At 41.6% G+C, this 11,157-nt stretch overlaps 1 protein-coding gene across 4 annotated transcripts; it reads left to right on the forward strand.

Moving 5' to 3' along the window:
- The first annotated feature begins 654 nt into the window (after positions 1–654).
- zbtb41 (zinc finger and BTB domain containing 41) lies at positions 655–10,769 on the forward strand. Of its 4 annotated transcripts, none has more exons than XM_035671225.1 (11): positions 655–803; positions 1,425–2,687; positions 3,649–3,856; positions 5,535–5,604; positions 5,747–5,894; positions 6,171–6,300; positions 6,427–6,522; positions 7,477–7,583; positions 7,709–7,814; positions 7,934–8,022; positions 8,919–10,769. In XM_035671225.1, the coding sequence occupies exons 1-11, from the start codon at positions 767–769 to the stop codon at positions 9,554–9,556; spliced, it is 2,892 nt and encodes a 963-aa protein (XP_035527118.1). In that variant the 5' UTR covers positions 655–766; the 3' UTR covers positions 9,557–10,769. The 4 variants fall into 4 exon arrangements, with proteins under 4 accessions (XP_035527118.1, XP_035527120.1, XP_035527119.1 ...); XM_035671227.1 differs by having other exon boundaries at positions 792–924; XM_035671226.1 differs by having other exon boundaries at positions 802–919.
- Positions 10,770–11,157: the final 388 nt, after the last annotated feature.

Genomic DNA, 11,157 nt, shown 5'->3' on the forward strand with positions numbered 1-11,157 from the left:
ACACACACACACACGCACAGCACCTAAATGTAGGACAATCTCTAATTTGATTCTGCCCTGCTCCTTTGAGACGTAATTAAAGCATTAAAAAGCTTTGTGCGCTGGTGAGGCAATTGAGACAGTCTTCAGCGAATAAATGGGATTTATCGTTTCAGGAAATTGCTGCCCCACCCCCACCCCACACCCACCAACCCAAAGCCCACTCATCGTCACCCCTCCCTCCAAACACACACACACACACACACCCTCCCTGGCCTCATCATCTGGCCCAATCCATGTGAAATCTACTGTGAACCATAATGTCTATTTTAAATAAGAGTCAGACTAAGGCTGTTTCTGCGCCATAGATCAGTCGACAAAGGCGACGGGAAGAGATGGAGATTATGGAGGGGGGGCTCGGCTTCACACACACAGACCACACTGGTGATTAGACACACCAATACATGAATACAGTACATATATCCAGTAGAGTATTTAGACACACGTGCAGAGCACATACACGTATACGATCCACACAGTCGCACACAAAAACAGCAGGATACACTGGAAAACATCCTCCTCGGTAGAAATCCTGCCTGAGGGTAGCAGCAGTGTGGGGATTGTATTTCCTGGAGCACTGCCTGACTGTTTACATCTCAGTCGGAGTGCGTTTGCATGTGGTATTTGTGTGTGTGTGTGTGTGTGTGTGTCTCTACGTCGTTATTTGTCCCCTGTGTTTGTGTTTCCGCCTCTAAATAAAAGCTGAGGACAAAAGCTGAACCAGCCAATGAGCGAACGGTTTGTTACGGTGTCCGACATTTCTGGTAGGATGGGAAGGTGGGGCGTTACAGACATCAGGAAATTGTGTTTGCTCCGTTTATTTGACACATTAGTTATATCAGCTGGAGCGTCCAGTGTAAACGCGGCCCATGTCTCTACGGTAAGGTACGGTATTTAAAAATAAAACGAACCCGCTGCGATATTGAAGGTTAGGTTCCGGGGTAGCAGCAAGGGTCGTTTGTCAACACTCTCCTCAGAGGGGGGCCCTGAGTCCCGACACACTGATACCGTAATGTTAGGGGTCCTTGAGGTGGGGAGCGAATTTGCAAATGCATCCGTCTCGAGGGATACTAACACAGGACAGCAGTGCTTCTGTACTAGGTGATTCCACATGTCTGTCCGGCCTGTGTTGTCTACTGAGGACAGTGCTCATAATAACTGGTTGTCCTCTGTATCAATGGGAGAAATACACCTCACACGTTAGCTCTAAGCCGTTATTGTGCATCTTATAACTCTCCCCTTCATGCCAGCTTCATGCTGTTATTGTTGTGTTGTTACAGTCGGGTACGATTGTCTAACCCCTTGAGTATCACAATGCTATCAAATCTGAATAAAAACCCCATCACTTGGTCAGCACTGATGTTTCTATTCCTCTGTGTTTACAGGAGTCATTCATTGTAACCCAACAGATACACCAATGAAGAAAAAGCCTTGTAATCCTCTGCGGCCCAGACGCAGCCGGCAGGTCAGTGCCAGTAATGAATGTGCTCTAGAGCCCGGCACTGTCCTCGGCTCCAACGCCCCACCAAACTCTGAACCTGCCCCAGAATCGACCTTGCACATCAGGCACCTGGCTATGTCGCAGCACAGTCACAACCTCCTCAAGTTCTTGAATGAGGACCGGACCCGACAGAGGTTCTGCGATGTGTCTGTGTCTGTGGGTGGGAAGCTCTACAGTGCCCACAAGGTAGTGTTGGCCCACGGGAGCAGCTACTTCCACGCTGAGCTGTCCAAGAACCCTACTACAGCACACGTGACTCTGGACCATGTGGAGAACTCTGTTTTCCAGCACCTGCTTGGCTTTTTGTACACCTCTGAGTGTGTCGTCGCAGAGTCGGACCTCCTAGCTCTAACTGAAGCGGCCCGATTCCTGGACATGATGGATATACTAAAGCTGCTGTGTGAAGAAGGGGACAACAACCCATTACGTGTGGTCCAGATACAGGATGAGGTCAGAGGGTCTCCTGAAGTAGAAATGACCTCCAGTGACTCGCCAGCAGATGACACAGACATCCAGAGCCCGTCTGATGTTCAGTGCAACATGTGCGGTCGCCAGTTCAGCACTGAAAACTCCCTACAGAACCACTTGGCTGAGAGTCACACTGATGTACAGCAGGACGCTTCAGCTGAGAACGAGAAGACGGCAGGTCAGAAGACTCCTACCACACGGAGGTCAGCTCGCAGGAGGAGAACACCCACCAAGTATCAGAGAGACAATGTGGAGTACACTATCAACCCTCCTGAGGGAGCACAAAGGACTGTATCACTAAGACAGCAAGATGACAAAAGACTGGAAAAAGCAGGAAATGTCGGTGGAGTAAACCAAATGCCCAAACTGGACATGAACGAGACATGTAAACCGGCTGAGGGGGAAGACGTAGTGGACAGGGATGAGGACGAAGAGGAAGGAGATGTGAATGAAGACATGCTTGCCCAGAAAGTTGTTGAGGTGTGCGCGGCAGGCCAGAGTGCAGATGTAGAAGGGGCAGAGCGCCAGACTGTCCGAGAGGTGGAGGTGGACGGGCCAGCGGCAGGAAGCTCCACCCAGAGTCCAGTGTACCCCGAGGGTCTGGCTCCAGTCATCATCCAAACCTCCAGCAAGAAGACTCTCAAGTGCCCCAAATGTGACAAGACTTTTGACCGCGCAGGTAGGAACCATGGAGTAAGGTCTAGATTATTAGTGTTATCATTGATTTTATCTTTTGTATCAGCAATATTAGTAGTTCTCAGTTAGCTCACCATACCAGACTGAGCTGTTTAAACATTAGAATCGTCTGTATTGAAAATCTAGTTTTACTTATTTTTACAAAAATTCCAAATTCTATCTTGCGTGGTTGGAGGATAGGGCCGCAACTAGGGAAGGGACAATATACGATATTATCCCGTATCGTGATAAAAAACCACTCAGAAAAATCAGGATAATCGTGAATATCCTCACATGGCTTGACTTGAAAAAGCTGTCTACCTCGCATATCATAGAGTCCTATATTGGTTGGAAGGAGGAGCCCAAATCTGTCCAGTCATTCCAAAATCCTAAACCTGAAAGTGATTCTGGTATGTTTTTGTGCCATTTTAAAAGTACGAGGTATATTTTCATGATTATCGTGATGATATTGTGTATCCCCAAGATAATCGTGGCATGACATTTTCATACTGTTCCATGCCCGGCCTCAACTAACTATTTTTTGTTATTTTAAGCTGCTGATATTTTCCAATTCACTGATTTGGTGTTTAAAATGTCAGAAAATTGTGAAAAATTCCCATCGCAATTTACCACAACCCAAGAGTTCCTTTCTTTATCCGACCAACAATCCAGAATCCAAACATATTCAATTGTAGGTGATAGGAAACAGAAAAAAAGGCAAATTATAAATAGCAAATTCTCACATTCAATTAGACAACATATTTCCCGTTGGTGTGTCACCTGTTGCCAACGCCAGAAGCTCTCTCAAAGCTATGTTTGTGTTGGTAAAGGCTCTCCTCCAGTTTTGTCCTTTTAAAAAACACAACAGGTTTCCTTTTTCTAGAATTCAGTAGTCATAGTAATGTGTTTATTGACAAACGTCACTAATCAAATATATGAACTAATGCACCTTTCCTGCTTTTTAGGGAAGTATGAGAGTCACACCAGAGTGCACACAGGAGAGAAACCATTCCAGTGTGACATCTGTCTTCAGCGCTACTCCACCAAGTCTAACCTGACTGTACACAAGAAGAAGCACACCAGCGATGCTCCCTTACAGAAGAAGGAACACAAATGCCCCTTCTGTAGCAAACTCCATGCCAGCAAGAAAACTCTGGCCAGGCATGTCAGGAGGTGAGACATTGCAGAATCTCACAACATCCAGTCTCCCCAGTGTCCTGGTGAAGAACAATCTACCTTCCCAGTTATTTTACAGTGGTTATTAAGTTTACCTCTGGTTCACAAAGTCAGCCATGCCAGGCTACACAATTATAAATACATGTTCTCAGATAAAAAAGATACAAATGGGTCATCTGAGCTAAGCTCCGTTAACATTGGTAATTCCTGTGTTTCCACTAATTCAGATATTCAGTCTGTTGTTTAGATAACATCAGTTAGCTAACTGTAGTATCTTGCATCATCATCATATGGCATCATTATTGTAAACATCTGACTTGCACACAACTTTATCTATTTATTTAAGTTGTCTTGGTAAAATGTTTAGCTGGCAAGGAAGCAAAAAAAACAACAATCGTTTGTTTAAGTTATTAATTATTATTATTATTTTTTTTTAAATTATATTTTATGTTTTTTTGTTTGACAAAGTAGCTTTTCTTGTTGTACTCTATATATAATAAAACTAGGCGGGTCAATAGTATAAAATAGTATAAAAATATTGATAGTTTTACTGAGATGCATTAAATGGATTGGTATTCAGTTGGCTGCAATCTCCAACTTCACCTCTAGATGCCACTAAATCCGACTAATCCTGGTCCTTTAACATAAGTGTATAGAGTGCTGCAGGAATGAGTCAGCATTTTTCTCAAAGTCAGTGAAATAAGGTCTGTGGTGAATACAAGCTGAAGAGCGTTTCATGTTTTGTTCTCTGACATAAAATATGTCTTTAAATAGCCCACTTGTGAATGTTTAAGCTTTTACATGTCTTAAAAAATCACAGTTGCTAACAAGTGGCTAAATGAGGTAGTCTGTGACATTAAACGTCAGCGCGGCAAACACTGAGACGTTTCTACTCACTAGTCTGCCTTTACAGCCTCGCTGTGTTATTACTCGTGCTCCGGCAAACTATTCTAACTCTAACTTTCCAACTTGTAGATTTTAATTTCACCATTTAATTACAAATTGTAAGTTTAGTGGTGGTGACGTTGAAGTCATGTGACCATAGGGTAGTTTGTTCATTATATAACGTTAAACTTTTTACTACTTTGAAAGTCGTGTTCTTTTGGAGCTTATGTTATGCAACAATCCAAAACCACCTTGATACAAAAGTATTGGTTGGCCTTTAAATATCTCTCTCTATCTCAGCACCCTAAAAATGATGACAATGTCAGTAAAAAGAGGATGATTCTTAGTACATCCTCTAGTCTGTTTCAAATACTCTTATGGCGGCAGATTATATAATGAATTTTTAACTGGAATTTTTGTATATGGATTGTGCGCTGATATTGCATCAATATATCTCTGTTTATTAACTTTCCAGTATGATAAACTCTGGTACACATGCTGCAGACTGACTGAGAGTACTGTAAACAATGGGGGTTGGAGCGCGCTCTGCTGGACAAACTATGTGATGATACCATTTCTAAATCATCCAAAGCATTGTTTTCTGCTATATATGTTATGTAAAAAAACTTTTCTAATAGAGGCATATTGAAAAATATATACTACGCCATTACAGTAATAATACCATAATAATAATATCTGTGATGACCCATGTCAGGCTTGTTGATTTTGTAGAGCTAACCCTCCACTAGATCTGATATGATGATGTCATGTATCTTCACTGTCCTGCCAGGTTTCATCCAGACCACATCCAAGAGTTTTTTACCAAGAAGAAGAGGAAGAGTGAAGGCTGGAAATGTGCTGTAAGAAGTTTCATTCACAATATGTTGTTAATGTTTTGTTGATGCAAACCACAGATTATTTCAAGAATCTGATCACATGAATTGTACCCGGAATGTTTAAATAGATTTTAACAGTCTGTAAACTTTGAACCTTCTGAACCAGATTTGTCTGAAGACCTTCACCCGCAGGCCTCATCTGCAGGAGCACATGATCCTGCACACCCAAGACCGGCCCTTTAAATGCTCCTTCTGTGACGAATACTTCAAGTCCAGGTTTGCCAGGCTAAAGCACCAAGAAAAGTTCCACTTAGGTGAGAAATGTCCAGTGAACATTAATTCTTCAGCTTATCAGTTTAAGAATAAACCGTTACTCTTTCTAATAGAAAAGTATATTAATATTACATTGACAATTCAGAAGATAAAATATGTGGTGTTTTTGCATCTGTACAACCTATATTAAATGGAAAAGCTGTTAAAACCTTAAAATAATGTCACTGCTGTAGCTGAGATATTTGTTAGTGGATTACAGCAGTCAGACAGGAACTATAGCATTAGATGAAAGAATTTGTATCCTTTCTCATTTTCAGGTCCGTTTCCTTGTGAGATTTGTGGCCGACAGTTTAATGACACAGGCAACAGAAAGAGACACATTGAGTGTACACATGGAGGCAAAAGAAAGTGGACCTGTTTTGTTTGTGGGAAATCCGTAAGGGAAAGGTACGTCTCTCTGTCCCTAAACCTTTCTCACACGTTCCTCATTTTTACAGCTCTTATTTTGAAATGCTGAGCTCCAAAAACTCCTGTCTAATCCTGTGCTGCTTCACTGAGTGTTTTTTCTTACAGGACAACCCTGAGAGAGCACTTGCGGATCCACAGTGGGGAGAAACCTCACCTCTGTAGTATCTGTGGCCAAAGTTTCCGTCATGGCAGCTCCTACAGGTGGGTCCGTGATAATTATGAATAATTTAGATTTTTAAAAATCTGCGTGATTTAAGTTTATAATCAGGAGAATGTCAGCTGAACAGCTCTGTGTGCGCAAATCGTTACATTATGTGGCCTAGTTGCACATGTCCCTACACGTAACAAGTCAGTTGTTCAAGATCTGAGTTCACAAACTATTAATGCTTTCAAAGCGTCACATGTTCAAGATTTTGTGCACATAATCAATTAGGCTAATACATTATGATGACGTTAGACTACACAGCAGCAGCTTTGAATAAACTTTTATTGCTGCTGCGGTCACACTGTCTGTTAGCACCTACTCCAAAGGTGGTGTGTGGTGATGAATCATCATCAGGGCATATATGTCCAAAATAAAATAAATGTGTTTGCTTGTATGACAGAGAAATCAGTCTCAGCTGGGTTATTGTGCTGCTAAAGATTTTGAAATTGCACGATTTCTTATCTCCCTTTGCTTTCCAATGCTGCTCCTTCATGTGTCAGAATCTTAAATATAGTCATTTTCACTATATTTAAGTGAAGTTTTTATTTTATTGCACACAAGAATCACATGTACAGTGTTTTATTTAGGATTTTAAAGGGCCAGTGTGTAACATTTAGTAGGATCTATCTAGGTCTGTTTTCATTAGTGTATAATCACCTGAATATAGGAATTGTTGCATTTTCATTACCTTAAAATGAGCCGTTTTATCTACAGATGTCCAGTCCACAATTTTGAACTACCACTATAGTTTTTCCTCCACACTTCACAGCTTGCTTTCATTCCCAGGTGGTCAAATACAGACGCGAGCAGTGTTCAGTTAGATGCAATCTGTAACAGATTTATGACCTCACTATTTCTAAAGTCCTGGCTGTGGCCCTGGTCTCGAGCTCTCCGTTTGATTGGCTGTGTTAATAGAGTTGCCTATAATGATCAAACTGTTCCTTGAACAGGCTCCACCTCAGAGTTCACCATGACGACAAGCGGTACGAGTGTGACGAATGTGGGAAAACCTTCATACGCCATGATCACCTGACCAAACATCAAAAAATCCACTCAGGTACAGTATAGGACGTACAGCAGAGGGATTCTCATGTGTTTTTCTGTGGCAGTGTCTGCTTTATCTCATTCACACAGATTTCATTTTGTTTCTTGTAACAATAACTTAACCCATGTTTATTACAGGAGAGAAAGCACACCAGTGTGAAGAATGTGGAAAGTGCTTCAGGCGCCATGATCACCTGACTGTCCACTACAAAAGCATTCATTTGGGAGAGAAAGTTTGGCAGAAGTATGTTATCATACAAATCCCAGTCACACTTGTTCTTTTGTTTGTGTGCTAATATAAGCTTTAAAGTTTGGTGAATGTTGTTGGTTTCTGCCTTTTATTTATGAGGAACATGTTCACAGGTATAAAACTGCCGTGCATCAGTGTGAAGTTTGCAAGAAAGAATTTAAAGGAAAGTCCAGTCTAGAAATGCACTTCAGGACCCACTCAGGTGAGGAAACAAATTCAGTGGATGTGTCTATGTGGCTTTCAACTACTCTGTATTTCTTGACAAAATGTTACATTGTTTGCTAGCTAGCTGAAAAGTCACTTAGCTAGCCTACCAACAGTGGCTGGGCAGAGAAGCTCTAACTTCTCTTTCTTTGAAAAAAACTTGCTGGCCGAATTAATTATATATATATATTTGGCTCTCACACTCTGGATGTTCCCGTCCTGAACAGGCATGCTAACATTAGCACAGTTACACAGACAATTTGTTTAATTCCTTACACTTGAGTTTCTGGTTTTGGAAAGGTTATAACAAAAGACACAACCCTTAAAACTCTACAGGGTATTACTCTTGTTGGAGCCCCTTGATTCCACTGAGCATGTGCTATGCCCTATATGCTATTTTGTATCTGTCCTCCGTATGGCTTCATACCCTACCAGAGTGTTTGAGCGTTTTGCCTGCCCTGCCTTAATTTGGTCAATTTTCCTTGATTTCTACATTTTTTTTAGTTTAGTCATTTTTTATTTTATTTTTATTTTTTTTACTTGTTTTTACAACCGGAAGTCTAAACATTTTTCGGATGCTTTATGTTCTTCCTGTGTCTGACTTCCTGCACAGCTCGATCTGCTCTGCGCAACTTGATATGGCTTCCGTCAAAAATAGACCTTTTGAAACCCGTTGCAGTGCGTCTGGTGAAATCACAAGATCACAGGCATTGTCTAAAATGGCTGCAGTCAGCTCGGAAGTTTCAGCCTAAGCTATGCTAAGCTATGACTGAACAATCGTTGTCCTGGGACAACAATCAAACATCAATTACAGTTTTATAAAGTGAGGGTACAATAGAAATTATATTGATATTGATATTCTGACACTGATGTTCTCTCGTGTTCATCCAACAGGTGAAAAACCCCACAGATGTCCTGAGTGCAACCAGACATTTAGGATCAAGAAGACCTTGACAAAGCACATGGTGATTCACTCGGACGCTCGACCTTTCAACTGCCCCCACTGCAGTGCCACCTTTAAAAGAAAAGACAAGCTCAAGTACCACGTTGACCACGTGCACAGCACCCGGTTTACTGAGCAGCCCCTCAGCACACTCAGCGAGGACAAAATAGTCTCTGTTCCTTTTGAGGAACCCTCTAAGGCATACCGCGCTGAAGCTAAGTCATCCCTCCAGAGCACCCCTCCTCCTTCAAATGTGTGCGTGCCCGTCACTTTAGTTCCTGTCCAGATTGCAGGAGTAGCGCAGGGCGACTTGAACGCTCACCGGGCCTCGACGTCTCTCTCCTCCCAAACTCATAGTGTTGTGAGCATGCAGGCTCAAGGACAGCAGCAGACCTCTGGCTACCAGGCCGCTACAGATCTAGCATTCTTAGAGAAGTACACTCTCACCCCTCAGCCCGCCAACATCGCCCACCCTGTGAGGCCGGATCAGATGCTGGACCCCCGAGACCAATCCTACCTGGGGACACTGCTGGGACTGGATTCAGCTTCCTCTGTGCAGAACATCTCTAACTCTGATCACACGCACTGATGCTCCTCAGTCCAACAAATTTCAGTAATTTAATAAGACGAACAGAAGCTACAGTATTACATTTCATTTAAAAAAAACAATAGTACATTTAACTTAATTCATTTTAGCTCTGGTGCTGCTCCTCTGGGGATAACTAGGGTTGTCGTGATAACCATAATAATAAAACACCGTGCTATTGAGAAGCCAACCATGGGGGATGGCAAGCTACCACCAAAACCACGTGGCTTTACATCATCACATCATGTTCAGTATTTGTTTTTTACAGCCCCAAGGTATCCCAGAGCGGCGACGCTGTACAGACTCGACACAGCAGAAGCACTGACTGAAACCATGCTTCTCTCAGGATTACAATACCACACAGGAGATATTCACGGAGCCTCACTGGCTCTGGAAAACGTCGGACTGGAAACGCAAACGGGTCTGCAAGTTATCCCAACTCTCTACACTTCTGGCGCTTGTGACCTGCGGCTCGCCAGTGTTTCGGTTTAACGAGAGGCCCTAATATGTTGACTAACTGGCACTTTTTTTGGCTGAAAGTTAACAGGGTCACAGAGCCAGGAGGCAGAAGGAGGGTGAGTGCAAGTGATTAGTACAGGCAGGTACTGAAATGAAACATTATGTCACTGTACCTCTTATGAAGTAATTAGCAAAAACAACCCGTGCCGTTCCGCAAGGGAACCTCTTTGATGCGCAGCCTGATCTTGTAGGACATGCACACCTTATTGTCATTCAAAAAATGTATTTGTGTGGATTTAAACTGTTTTACTTTCAGTCGTAACTAAAATAAAACCATGAAAAATGTCATTAACTCCATTAAAACTGAAAAAGACAGGAAAAATGTTTGTACTGTTAATGAAAAGAAAAAAACAAACAAATTTGAAATGTTCTGAAAAGTGTGTGAAGAAATTTCCATTTTCCATAAAAAGATGTTGGATGATTTTATGCAGTATGTGTTACACAAATGTGTTGTATTTTATATATTTATATTTAATTGCATAATGTTTTTAATAGCTGCCACTTTCATTGTACTAATTACCTAATCATCACTATCTTCCCTCCCCTTCCCCTACCATGTTTTTTTTGTCTTTCCTTTATTTGACCCTAGTGGCTCTCTGTTGTTATATTGCCCTCTGAGTATCCTGTTTTTACTTTGTCTGTCAAAGCACTTTGTAAACTCTGTTTTAAAGGTGCTATATAAATAAAGTTCTTCTTCTGATGATGAGGAGGATGATTATTATTCTTATATATAATAATACGATATTATTATTATTATTCTTTTCACTTTTCTAGTCTGTTTGTTACTGATGGTTGGAGTCCATTAATTGGCTAAATTTTTTTATAATTTTCAATTTCAATATATCTATATAGCAATCATTTGCACAATTTGTGTTGTATTTTAACTTTTTTTTGGGATTAAACAATTTATTGGTTTACCAAATGAATCAGTAGTGGCAGGTTTAATTATTTGTTTACTGTCTGAGCAACATGTAACTCAAAAGTTTAGGGTTTATAACTGAGTTCAAATATGCCTACGCACCTGCGATAGCCATGGCAGGAGGCATTATGTTTTCGGATTGTCTGTCCCTCTGTCCCATTCTTGT

The sequence above is a fragment of the Morone saxatilis genome, unplaced genomic scaffold (assembly GCF_004916995.1).
Source record: "Morone saxatilis isolate NCDOM2014 unplaced genomic scaffold, NCSU_SB_2.0 Contig23, whole genome shotgun sequence".
Taxonomy (NCBI): domain Eukaryota; kingdom Metazoa; phylum Chordata; class Actinopteri; family Moronidae; genus Morone; species Morone saxatilis.

Bases quoted from the DNA above. Each gene is read 5' to 3' on its own strand.
- zbtb41 (XM_035671224.1), top strand. From the start codon at position 1,089: ATGCATCCGTCTCGAGGGATACTAACACAGGACAGCAGTGCTTCTGTA. The intron at 7,584-7,708 runs GTACAGTATAGG...TGTTTATTACAG, and splicing joins ACATCAAAAAATCCACTCAG to GAGAGAAAGCACACCAGTGT. The intron at 7,815-7,933 runs GTATGTTATCAT...ACATGTTCACAG, and splicing joins GGAGAGAAAGTTTGGCAGAA to GTATAAAACTGCCGTGCATC.